Here is a 13,314-nt window from a genome sequence, read left to right as displayed (position 1 = left end):
AATGAATTATCAAAGTTATGCCGACCGCATACTTATGCCAAGTCCGCCCATAAGGCATAAGTCCGCATAACTTTGGTAATTCCTTCACAAGTGTATGCCGTGGGGGCATAGCGAAATTTAAACTTGCCTTGCGATTTTTTAAAATTTTGACCGCGCGTGGGTTCGAACCTGGAACCTATGGGTTTTAGCCGAAGGGCAAAATTTAAAGATTTCAAATATGAGGGGCAAAATTTAAAGACCACCCCAAACGAAGGGCAATTCTGCGAATTGCCCCTTTCTACTAGCCGCTATTTTGACCCAATACTCCATAGTTTTTCAGTTCTTCTTCGCTGACTTTTGTTTTACATTTTTTTTTCTTCTTTTTACTTTATCTGACTAACTATGTCAAAATAAAAAAAAATCTATTTAAAAATGAACTCCAAAGCTACCCTTTCTAAAGACGAATTGGTCCTCTAAAACGGTAAAATCCACCAATCTTTTTATTAGCTAGCTGTCCTTATCCATCACAGTTTCACGGCGTCCATAATACTTATAAGATGTGATTCGTAATACTTTATGTTAAGAAAGTTAAGCACCCACGAACTCAAAATTCTGGATCCATCACTGTCCACAACCCAACGCACCTCCTCCACCCACCCCACTCCCAAGCAAATTTTTTTATTTTTTATTTTTTATTTTTTTCAAAAAAAAATTTCAATTTTTTTTTTCTTTGGGTTTTCTACACCACCCAACCCCACTCCAAATTTCTTAAAAAAAAAAAAAAAAAAAAAAAAAATTTAAAAAGCTTTTTGTTTGGTTTTTTACTCTACCTGCCCCAACATCCCTCCACTCCCTCCAATTTTCTTCTTTAAAAAAAAAAAAAAAAAAATTATATTTTGGTTTCTACGACTCCCCTGCCCCAAGGACCCACCACCCCCTCCAAAAAATTAATTTTTTGTAGAAGAAAAAGTTTTGAAAAGTTTTTGTTTTTTCAGTTTTCTACGACACCCCACCCCACCACCCCCTCCAAAAAAAGTAACTTTTTTTTTAAAAAATAAATAAGTTTTGAAAAAAAAATTCTATTTTAGTTTTCTACACCCCCCCCCCCCCCCCCCCCCCCGCCCGCCATAACACTCCACCACCCCCTCCAAAAAAAAAATTAATTTATTTTTAAAAATTTCTTTTTTGATTCTCTACACCCATCCCTTAATCCCTCCCGAATTTTCTACATCATATTTAATTTTATCTTTATAAAAATGGAAGGTTTGCATGGTTAAATTTGGTGTGGGGCGGGGGTGGGGAGGGATAGTGGGTGGTTGGGGGGGGTGGATAAGAAATTTTTTTCATTTTTTAAAAAGTAAAATAAAATTTATGAAATAGAAATTTTGGAAGGGGGTGGGTTGGTGGGCTGGTTGGATAGAGCAGTGGTGTGGGCTGGGATGGGGTTGGGTGGGTGGTGTTGTAGGGTAGGGGTGGGTGAAGATGAAGTGCGTTGGAGGGTGGTGGTTGGGTGGGGATGGGTGGGGTGGGGGGTGCTATGGTATGGGGTGGGACATGGGTGGTATTTTCCGAAAACGTTTTCTACCAACCAAGAAAACGAAAAATGAGAAATTTACTTATTTTCCACTACCCAACCGAACATGAGAAAATAAGTAAAAATTCTTCAGGAAAACATTTTCCTCCATACCCTAAGGGTAGAAGTAAAGCTCATCCAATCTGCTGTCAAACATCAAATAAGGAACATTCCTAATCATCAATTAAGACTTCCCAGCTCATAAGTGCGTCTCTGGTGTGAAAGCCTCTTCAGAGCTGCCAGTCTCAAAATCAGGATCCATTTAGGTGATCCTGGGTTATTGCATATAATAATCCTGCTCCACTGAACTTTCTGAAAAGTGCCTCTCATTGAGACATACATCTTTTAACGGAAAATTGCTGCATATTGCTAAAGGACTGTTTCCATAATACCAGCACCCTGCAAGTATTGCTTGGGCTTTACTATCTTCTCTACCAACCAAGAGGCTTGATCGGGCATGCAACTCCACAGTTCTGCCTTTTAGGTAGATGTTAAGTAACATGAGATCAAGGTGTAAACTTATACAAACGTTATGTGATAGTCTACTGTTTTGTCAGTCTCAAAAGTTATATTTGTATAACGTTTAAAAGTAGGAATAAAATTTGGTGATTTTAAAAAGGGAACAATTTCCATAAATCATGGTATATAATCCAAAGCAACGCGAACATGGACCTTTTAGCTAGACATTGGTCATTGCCTTTAAAGCCCAAATGCCATATTTCATTTGAATATAGAAGCAGATCTTCATATCCAGTTTCTGCTGAATCCATGCAGTTGCTCAAGATATTCTTTGGTATTACTTCCCTGGAGAGTTGCACATTCACTTAGCTTTCTTGTGCGTTAATAGATCGATACAAATGGCAGTTCATCATAGTAACAGTTTCTGGGGCTTCCTCCACTTCATAGTTTTTGTATGACAGCTTCACAGAAATGACACAACCAGATAAAAATAGATGGCAGTTCTCTTCTAAACACATTTCTTACATATTGTACAACTTAATATCTAACCTCTAGATGTAGCTTCATAAATTAAAGGTGAAAAAAAGAATAATAATACTCATTACTGGGAGGCTTAAGTTTCTCCTAGGAACTCAAAATCTTCCCAAGTCTTCACAGTCCAGTGCATGACTGATCCTCCCAAGGACAAAATGAAGCAAATAAAATGAGGCAATTCACTTTTTATTTTGGCTGCTATTGGCAAACTGAGACTCATCATTTTTTTCTTCTCTTTGATTCGCGCTCCCCTAACTGCAAAGAAACATACATCTCTTCATCTGACCCTCCTATCACCGAGAGTCTTTTCAATTCCCCATTTCCATGTTGACTCTTCTTGCGTACTAGAGAAGCACCAGAGACACTTGGGATAAACTGATGCTCAATGCAGGGAGTTGCTTTATTTCCATCCTGAATGTGAAAGTCTCGATGCTGGAATGGCGGAACTACCCCTTCGTCAGACTCATCATCAATGGGATCTTGTCGGACGTTTAAATTGATTGGCTCAAAGTGTTCGTCATCTTTATCTTTCAATTGATTCCGCTCTGCTGGTGACGACTCTCCAACAGCAGAACCAATACCCGCAGCTGATGCATTTATTTGCTCTTGCAATGCAACTAATTTAGAGGAAGTGAATAGAGAAGTATAGACTACAGACTTTAAATAATAAAATGACGGAGAAGAAGGAAATTTGAAGGCAAGATTAGAAATCCAAGGTTTTATTGGACTGAATATGTACCAAAATTTTTGGACTTTTATCTACAATCCTTTTGTTCCCTCACATTTTTCAGATATTTCCTCAAAGACCAAACTGTAATAACTGGCATAATAGACTAATATTTATTAGTTAATCTACCCTTCCATACTGGGTAGACCTTTTAGAGAGCTAATAATCTTATACTATCCAAGGCATTTATAACTATAAGCTGGTCTTCTAACAACCTGACCATGCAAAAAGTAACCATAGCTTTGGTTGTTTTCCCCCTTCCCAGAACGACACTCCATAGATAACCCTTTTCGTGTAAGGGGTGGCAGTGTCCTAGAGAGTAAACACAAGTATCAGGACTTAGGTATGTCTGTAGTCCCAATGATCTTGTATCATATTGTTTATAATTTTCTTCGACCACCATCTCTACAAACCATAATTTATGTTTAGTCGCTTAATGCGGTTCAAGTAATCCTCCTCGGACCACCCACCCCCCCCCCCCCCCCCCCCCGGGAAAAGAAAAAGAAGCTCCAGATGAAATTATTAGCTTATTAAAAGTTCAAAAATTCAAATGTAACCAGAGCTCATATATAACTAAGGACCATAAGATGCTGAGAGATACCAACCTTGGAGACTCTCATTGGATGTAATGAGATCAAGTTCAAGAAGATCAAGGAGACGCCCCAAGTCAACCCCACTAGTCCAATTCTCAGGAGGTTGGCCAACTTTCAATTTTAAACGACCTCGATAGGCAGTTCCACCCCAAATTATTCCAATAGGTTGTGGCTTCTCCCCGTTCAAGCTAGTCAGGAGAATGAGGCTACCACTGTCACCTTCAAGATCAAAAGTCTGCTGGTTCTCACCAACAACTAGAAAATCTGTAAAGAAACACATTCCTTTTTCGTCATTATACTCCAGGGCATACGCCATAATGTTCCCAGTGGTTAGACCGGAGCTCCTTCCAACTTTCACCACTTGCCTACCAATGACGCTACCAACAGGAGACTGTAAGTCTATTTTATTGACATTACCTATGTCTCCTATTCCTTTCACAGACGTCCTTACATTCGACATGTCAAAATCTTCTGCAAATGGAATAAATGCTCCATCAGCTCGAACAAATGTTTCTGCAAGATTACAATGAGAATACATGGGTATCAGGATCCAATTTGTTGGCAGAAACAAGATACAACAAACTGCATTCACATTACCTGGGTTTGTACCAGCAAATATGTCATACCAACGATCATCCGTTATGAAGGATGTAGCCCTCTCCACAGCACCTAAATACACCCCAGGACCCAGGCTAGGTGGCAGAGGATGAAACATTTTCTGGCTCGGAAAATCCAAGTCAACTGCTACATGACGATTGGTAAGGAAACCAACCTGCCTGTTTCCTGTCCGACTTCTAACAATTGCTCCCAAGGTTCCATATGTTTCTTGATTAGCAACCTAGGACAGATGAACAAGAAAATGTTACTTCAGTTACTTGCAATTTTATCTCTAGTTAATACATTTTAGGTCCGTCCTAATTGGGGAATAAATGGGAAAAGAAAGTAAAATTTTAGTAATGCAGAGTGTGACGGAATAAAACAGAGGCGTATTTAGTATGTTTGTAATCTTTAGGTCCAAAGTTATTCAGCGAAGCATAAGGGAGGAAATTAATAAAAAGGGCAGCCCGGTGCGCAAAGCATCCCGCATTAGTGGGATCTGGGGAAGGGCCGCACCTCAAGGGGTGTGATGGAGACAGCCTACAAGCATTAATGGCTGCTTCCACGGCTCGAAGCCCTAACCTATAGGTCACACGAAGACAGCTTTACCGTTGCTCCAAGGCTCCCCTTGAAGCGAGGAAATTGCAAACCTCCCTTTCGACCCCACACCTCTACTTTTTTTTATTAGTAACTTTGACCCCCCCCCCCCGGGGTAGCGGTTGTGAACAAAAATACCCTTGCCGTCTTCAAACTTCACACTAATAGCCCTATTTGGATGGCAACCCCCAAACCTCTTAAATTGCCCAATTTCAAAAAAATAAAAAATAAATAAATACCCACTCCCTTTGTTGACCCACCCCGACTCGCCTATCATCATCAAGCTTGAGCTTCTTTCATGGAGAAAAAAAGAAAGCAAAAAAAAAAAAAAAAAAAAAAAAAAAAACACCCAAATGACAAACCCCAAAAACCACCTCAGATTTCACCTTTAAACACACAGCCAAATGTATTAAGGAGCATATTCTATAAAGATATAGTAATAGTAGTATATGTTGCCATAGATAAAGAAGTGGTAGAAATTTAATAATATTTTATCTTATTCATATCTTTCTTAGAGTATATTTAGGCACTATGGGGTAATCATCCAGTTCCGATCGATAGTTTCCTGTTGTCATTTAAGATTATGATTTCTAGCAAGATAAATTTCTTTTTTGCTGGTCTCTCTGAATCAGGTACGTCGTCTGTCATATACGTTCTCTTGAGAATATGCCATGAGAACCCTTTACTTCTGTCACAAGATTGGGTGGAGGAGAGTTTTATCTTCACCTGGTATTCTGTACATAGTGTTTACAATACGAATCACATAAGGGTGCCATGGATTCATCACATAGTTTTCAAAAATTTTGCAACATATGCCAAGACGATGAATGGCAGACTAAATTGAGGGGCGTTAAGTCATGCATGTAATGTATATTAATGTCACTTTTTGATTCTGCTATGTGTTTAGCAGCTATGTTACTCGGACTCTCCTAAAATGTTGTCGGGTGCGTGTCGGATCCTTCAAAAGTAGTGTATTTTTGGAGGATCCGACACGGGTGCGGGAACACTTTTGAAGAGTCCGAGTAACTTAGTTTGGCAGTATTCTGCATTTAGATCATTGCCACTTTTTTTTTAGTTCGATGAAAAGGTGGGTTTAAAGGTGAAATCTGAGGTGGATTTTGGGTTTTATCATTTGGGTGTGCGTTTTTGTTTGTTTCTTTTTTTTTCCTTCCATGAAAGAAGCTCAAGCTTGATGATGATAGGCGGGTCAGAAGGGAGTGGGTAATTTTTTCGAAATTGGGTAATTTAAGAGGATTTAGGGGTTTCCATCCAAATAGGGGCATAACTGTGAAGTACTGAAGTTTGAAGACGGCAGGGGTATTTTTGTTCATAATCGCTAACGGAGGGTAAAGTTAGCTAATAAAACAAAGTAGAGGGCTATATTCGACCCTTTTCCCTTTTCTATTTCATATATTTTATCTTACTTTTAGAAAGAAATTATAAAAAGTGAGAAATTTTTTCTTACCTCCCCCAACACACATTTTCTATTTCATATATTTTACTTTTATAAAATTTTATAAAAAAAAGAAAAAAAATTCTTCACCCCGCCCCACCCCAAATTTTCTATTTCATAATATTTAATTATAAATACACGAAAAAATTAATTTAATTTGACAAAAGAAAAACTTACACTTGAAATAATATTGCACTTATATAATATGGGCTAACCCATAACCAACCCACCCATTTATCACCCGACCCATATTTTATCCACATGAAATTTGGACGGCATTTTCAACCTGCTCATATCCAACAAAACCCACTCATTTGCCACCCCTAGGTTAAGCAGCACTAAGACGGAGTACCTTGAATGCAAGTTCAGTGACGTGACGCATGAGACAGAGGTGGAAGTGAAGATCGAGGCATAAGCTATACCTAAAAGAGGAAGCATCAAGTATCTTTAATCCATAATATAAGGAGACGGGGATATTGATCATGATTATGTTGGAGCGGGGTGGATGAAATGGAGGCTCGCATCTAGGGTACTGTACGATAAGAATGTGTCACCAAGGCTAAAAGGAAAGTTCTATAGAGTGGTGGTTAGACTAACAATATTGTATGGGCAGAGTGTTGGCCAGTCAAGAACGCTCACGTTCAGAAGATGGAAGTAGCAGAGATGAGGATGCTCAGCTGGATGTGTAGGTATACTAGGAGAGATATGATTAGAAATGAAGTTATACAGGACAAGGTCAGAGTGGCCTCCATGGAGGATAAATGAAGAAAGCGAGGCTGAGATAGTTTAAGCATGTAAAGAGCAGTGCGAGGATGCACCAGTTAGGAGGTGGGAAAGGTAGAGGTAGAGGTAGAGGTAGGACGAACAAGAACTGGGGGAGGTGATTAGACTAGACATGGCACAGCTTCGGCTGACTGAGGATATGACCTTAGACAGGAAGACTTGGAGGTCGAGGATTAGGGTAGAAGAATAGTAAGTAGTTGAGTATGGTCGCACTCTATGTTGGAGAGGTAGGGGGCTAGCCTCCTCATCTCCTCTTCTTTGTTTCTTAGTGGTACTATTTAGGTATCTCGTAGTTCCTAATTCTTCCGTGTGTACTACTATTTGTTGCTTCATTTATTTTGCATCTTGATATTTTGTTGTCTTATTTTTCTAGCAATCCTGCGTCGATTATGTTTTTTCTGAGCCGCGAGTCTATCGAAAACAGTCTCTTTACGCCGTAAAGGTAGAGCTAAGGTTTGCGTATATCCTACCCTCACAAGACCCCGCTTGTGGGATTACACTTGGTATGTTGTTGTTGTTGTTAGGTCCAAGAAAAAGAAATTGGTAAGCATGTGAAGGGACATATTATAGAAATAAATGAATAAACAAACGTGCCCTCTAATAGTTCAAACTTTCAAATGAGTGTTAACACAATCCACCAATTGTGAGTAAAACATATGACCTAACAAATACCTTTTCAATGTTCCATTAGTTTCCCTAGATGAACAAAAAAGACAAGAATATATGTCAACCATTTAAAAAAAAAAAAATCCATTTCAAAAAGAAAAGAATATATGTCTAAATGGCTTTAATCGTACTGTCTAAATGGCTTTAATCGTACTCTCTCCGTCACAATTTATGTGGAAGTATTTGACTGGGCCTGTAAAGCAAAAATTACCCTTTTAAATGAGTGGTGGTGAGAGTGACCCATGGATTTTTATTTTTTCTATCCTAATAAAAGAATGAACTTTGATAATAAGTGGATCCCAACAAGTCATGTCATTAAGGGTAAAAAAGGAGGCTAAAATTAGATAATTTCCAAAAAGAGGAAGACGTCATACTTTTCGGGACACACTACAAAGGAAAGCGTCTCACATAGAATAGGACAAAGGAAGTAATGAAGATCAAATCCACGACAGCATGTCAATCCATGAAAGTCTCTCTTGATAGTTAACAATCATAATTCTAAGAGCAGTAACTCTTTGTCTCCTAGTCTTAGATGTCCATTATGAAAGACATGCCAATGAGATAAATGATTAAAGTCAGATTCAGAAGTGAAAAAAGCGGAGCTAAGATGTTTGAATTCAAATAACATAATTCTTTGGCTAGGCTGCACTATTTCTTCCCTACTTCAGCGGAATAAGCTGGCTCATATTCTTTCAAATTGTTCCCCTTTTTCTCCTGGTATTGGGCCCTATTTTGTTTATTAACCCGTTGGAAAGTGGAAATAGTCCTCGGAACTGACCCTATTGTATCCCAATTTGATTTTTTTGAAAACTAAGTCAAACTGGTCTTCATCTTCACCACGCTTGATGAACAAAGAGTTGAAGTCCACGTTATCTTCGGTGCTATTATTCTACATCAATTGCATATTTGCGTGTTTGTGTCTCCCAACTTCTTATTTATTTCTGTGTGATCCATCTAGAATATATCTGCTCCTTCATTTCTTGTTTAATCAGGAATATAAATAAAATAATTTTGATTCAACAAATATGACTCTTCTTAATGAAGATAGAATGGAATCTCAGAACATTTAGCTAATAAGCAACTACACATGAATGTCAGGATTCATGAATTAGAAAATTCTCTATCTTGTACCAATGTCATCTCTCAGAAGGTAACCACAATAATCTCTAATATTCCAATAAAAATAAGAAAAGTACAAAACAAACAAAAGGTGGAAAAACAGGGATATCTTTCTGACTGATATGGAAAACTAGAAAAATAGTTCTCCAAAGGTCGCGCATATAATATATTATTTTTTCCTAGTTTACATGTTACTATCTCAATTTGATAAAACACATTTAGACAACCTCTTTATTATGTGCAAATATATGTCAATTGCTGACTAGGAAACTGCTTTTGTCTGGTAAAACACTGGTGAGAAAATTATGCCACCTGAAAAAAGGAGAGAGGATCTTGCAGAGTTGCTTGACGTTTTAAAAAGTTAAGGTGTCAGAGCAGTCTTTAGATGCTGCTATAAGGTGATGGGTACTGGATAGGCTATAGAGAAAAATATAAATTTATGGTAGTTGGTGATTCTATGTAGGGAGTAACTGAAGAAAGAGACTAATGGTCAGATAGATTTGCCTCAAAAGTTCAACCATTGGTTTTGCAGCGATTGATACTCATAATTCATAAAGGTTCTGGAAAATTCATATAGAAGAAGGATAGAAAATGATGCTTTTGTTATAGTGGTAAACTAAGGATAACAGTTTGTCGATAAAAATTGTATACTCCTGAAATATAGAAACAATAAAAGCCTGCAACTGATGCCCTTGATATGATAGTTTCAGAGATGTGATTTCACTTAAATTTCACTTCCGGATTTCACCATTTACAGAATAGATTAATCCCCTCCGTTACTTAGTTTCTTCATGCTGATAAATATAGGACCTATTGTAGCTATCACTTGGGGAAAAAATTGTGCTACAACACTTTCCAGGTGATAGAAAAGGATTCCATGATCCTGAACCTCTCTTACCAGGGATCATTAATCCCAAGTTCGTCCAAGATTAGCAAAAAAAATTCTTACAGCTAATGTCTCAATCAAACATGAGTTCGGTTTTTTCTTGTTAAAACAATGTTATTTTTTTGAGACCAATCATTTACATAGATGATGAAATCTGTAAGTTTATAAATTTTGGCATAACAAACATCCAAATAAAAGCCTAGCTTTTTGAGTTATGCATATACCAACTCTCACAATTTACTTTCTTGTTTGCTAATTATTTATTTTTCTCTTCGTCCAATTTCTGATTCTTTTTCTTATTTTTAATAGCCGTGGTGTCTAGGGCGCTTACATGTCTGGATAACAAGGTATGAAGATTTATGGGAGTATATTTAAGGAATAAGGCTCCGAAAAGTAGCTTTCTTGGAAAGCGTGCAGCACAGGATGCTACTCTAACAGCACACAACTTGAAGAGAATGGGATGTCTAAAGGTGAATTGGTGTTGTATGTGCAAAAGGAACAGGGAGGACATGAATCATCTACTCCTTTGTTGTGAATTTGCAGTGGTGCTATAGAGTTCAGTGTGTTTCTTGTGTCCTTACTTCTTACCAAAAAGAGTGGCGGAGACCCTAGTGACATGGAGATTGAACAAATAGGGGAATAGAACACCCTGAAGAAGCCAATCGCCTTTTTCCCCATTACAAGACCACATCTCAGCTGTGGAGTTTAATATTTGCTTTGCTTGGCATATGTTGAACTATGCCTTTCTCCACTCAAGACTTCGTTATGTGCTGGGACAGAGAAGGATTACGTTGAAAAGCCCTAAAATTTGGAATACTGTACCCCAAGCTATATGGTTGACTGTCTGGTTAGAAAGAAACAACAGAAATTTTTTAAGGCAAAAAGACAACATGCTTAGCCTTAAGTTTAGAGCTATTTTGTTGCTAGCTTTTTGGTGCAGACTAGTTTTGTACAAGATACATATGATTGGGAAATTGCACAACTTGTAACGATGTTTGAAGCACTAGCTTAGTGCTTATTCACTTTTGTCACAATACCTCATTAATTTTTTTTTTTAAAAAAAAAAAAAAAAGAAGAAGAAGATGAGGAAGTTGGACAGATTTTCTGATATCTCAGTGCCAAACACTTGTAATTTTTTTTGATGCTATCTTGATGCATAGTAATGAAAGGACATTCTAATCAAGAAGAGTCAATCACCTGGGAACCAGAACCAATGCATGGATCACTTCCCCGTAAACCATCAACAAGTTCATCATATAGTTGTTCCTTTGGAGTTGCTGCCGGTGCCCCAAAGTATGAGAACTCCACAACATCAACATCACACCAAACACCACCTGGTCCCTGCCCAATTAAAAAGATTCTCAAGCCCAAAAGTATTGGCAGGACAGTTAGACTTCAGAGAAGTGAATGAATCAAAGTTCGCCGGACACCACCATTATAAAAGTAAACAATAAAAGTTAGTGAATCTGCAGAACATCAGTGCATGTTAATGTAATAGATCCATCTGCATTGAGACATGGAATTTTTGACCGTTTGATGAAAGACTTTTACTACTTAACCACGTTCCATGAAGAACAAGGACCGTTAAAACAAGGACAGATAATGAGAGAACAATGATAGGAAAGCCTTAATTCATTAGTGCCACCCAAGCAATATAATCACTACATTAAAATGTTTCTACTAAATGCAAGTACAGGGGTTCCAACAAGATTAAACCTCAAGAAAAGCTGGTAGACATTGGACAAGGCTGAGCCATTGCCTGTGAACTTTTCTGGCAACAAAGACAAGAATAGCTGGTATTTCTGTCAAAGCACCTCGCCGGATACGAAATCCGATTGCCGTACCAAGACTAAAGCGGCGCAAATTATTGCTATGGAATGCCCTAATGGTCATAACTTCAAGTAATGTTGTAGCTTGTGGTCCCGTGGGGAGCCGCCCCAGGGTTTCAGGTAAAACCCCCTTCTGAAGGTTACCAAAGTAATTTGCCCGCTCCTCAGCAGCATCCGAGCGGCAAGGCCATGAGAAGTAGGCAGCATTGCTCTCAGCGACTTGACAACCCGATGGAAAGGCTTGCAGTGGTGGCGGACTTGACAAAGGAAGGTGGTTGAAACAATTTCTCTCCAAATCCAGGGCTGACTCCTCTGATTGCACAGATCCTCCAGAGTGATTGAATTTTAAATCCAGTCTATCCATATTTTTAACTTTCCTGTCTGGTCATTCATTAAAACATCTGCTTAGCTGCACAAGCTCCCCCTAATTCAACCTTGAAAGGAAATATTCTATATGAAGTACTAGTTCCATCAATAGCATAATAGTTTGATGATTACAGAATTAACCTTACCAAATCCATACTGAGGCACCTTATAACATTCTACAAATCAAAGCAATCAATAAGCTGCACCTGGAATTTACATTAACATGAAGAAACATCAGCAAGAACATAAAAGGAAAAAAAATGCTAAGAATATCCCAAAACCAACTGAAAGAAAATAAAAGGAAAACAACTAGTGCATTTCCACAGGAAAACAAAGATGCAATCAGAAACCAACAAGCAAGCAACTGTGCAAGTAATGGGTCATACAGAAATAAATGCACCCTTTATTTGTTCTCACCTCAGTATGTACCACCATAACTAAGCTAGTAGCACATGGAAATGATAAATACAGATTATTATTATTATTATTATTATTATTATTATTATTATTATTTTACATAAATAAAGAGCATCTCTTACAAACATCTGAACATGGCCCACAAAGAACTGTAAAAGTCAATATTGAGCAAGAAAGGTCAAGCAAACTCAACTGTAGAATTAAGCAAAACCCCATGTCAAGAAAACCTATAAAGATTGAAACTTTACAATCAAATTCAAAAGAAACATCACCTGTCAGCAACAATGGAGTCCCTGAAAAATCCCCACAATTTTTTTTTCCCATGCCCTAAAGACTTCAAGAATCAAGAACAAGTCCACCCCTTTACACTTAATCTACCAGATTAATCCAAGAAAATAGTTTCCCTCAATTGAATATGTCCATTATGTCTATAAGTTTGGAGTTCAATCACAATCCAATGCTCTATTTGTCTGTGCTTCTGCGCGCGTGCCTATGAGAGTCTCTCACTCTGTATGTGTGTGAGAGAGAGAGAAGGTTGTCAGAAAAGAAAAGGAAGAAACAGTAAAAAGTCCAAAAAACAAATATAGGTTTATTTTGAGAAAAATGGAAAAAGGGAAAATTACTTAACTCCGTTCATATTTATGTGACACTGGTACAAAATTTAAGAGAGAAAAGAAAGGCTTTTGAATTTTCTTTGTCTAAAATAAATAGTATATACTTATGTAGCTATAAATTA

General features: G+C 37.8%; 1 protein-coding gene across 6 annotated transcripts; it reads right to left on the bottom strand.

The window, feature by feature from the left end:
- Positions 1 to 2,100: 2,100 nt before the first annotated feature.
- Positions 2,101 to 13,154, bottom strand: LOC132041019 (protein NARROW LEAF 1-like). Of its 6 annotated transcripts, none has more exons than XM_059431782.1 (7): positions 12,851 to 13,154; positions 12,308 to 12,367; positions 11,683 to 12,229; positions 11,164 to 11,307; positions 4,463 to 4,703; positions 3,878 to 4,378; positions 2,101 to 3,150 (listed from the first exon to the last, which is right to left on the bottom strand). In XM_059431782.1, exons 3-7 carry the CDS (start codon positions 12,157 to 12,159, stop codon positions 2,765 to 2,767), a joined length of 1,749 nt encoding a protein of 582 aa, XP_059287765.1. In that variant the 5' UTR covers positions 12,160 to 12,229; positions 12,308 to 12,367; positions 12,851 to 13,154; the 3' UTR covers positions 2,101 to 2,764. The 6 variants fall into 6 exon arrangements, with proteins under 6 accessions (XP_059287765.1, XP_059287780.1, XP_059287771.1 ...); XM_059431797.1 differs by having other exon boundaries at positions 2,101 to 3,132; XM_059431788.1 differs by having other exon boundaries at positions 3,887 to 4,378; positions 12,851 to 13,153.
- Between the last annotated feature and the right edge of the window lie 160 nt (positions 13,155 to 13,314).

The sequence above is a fragment of the Lycium ferocissimum genome, chromosome 2 (assembly GCF_029784015.1).
Source record: "Lycium ferocissimum isolate CSIRO_LF1 chromosome 2, AGI_CSIRO_Lferr_CH_V1, whole genome shotgun sequence".
Taxonomy (NCBI): domain Eukaryota; kingdom Viridiplantae; phylum Streptophyta; class Magnoliopsida; order Solanales; family Solanaceae; genus Lycium; species Lycium ferocissimum.
Note: the sequence above shows the minus strand (reverse complement) of the source record. Positions and strands in the feature narration are given on the sequence as shown.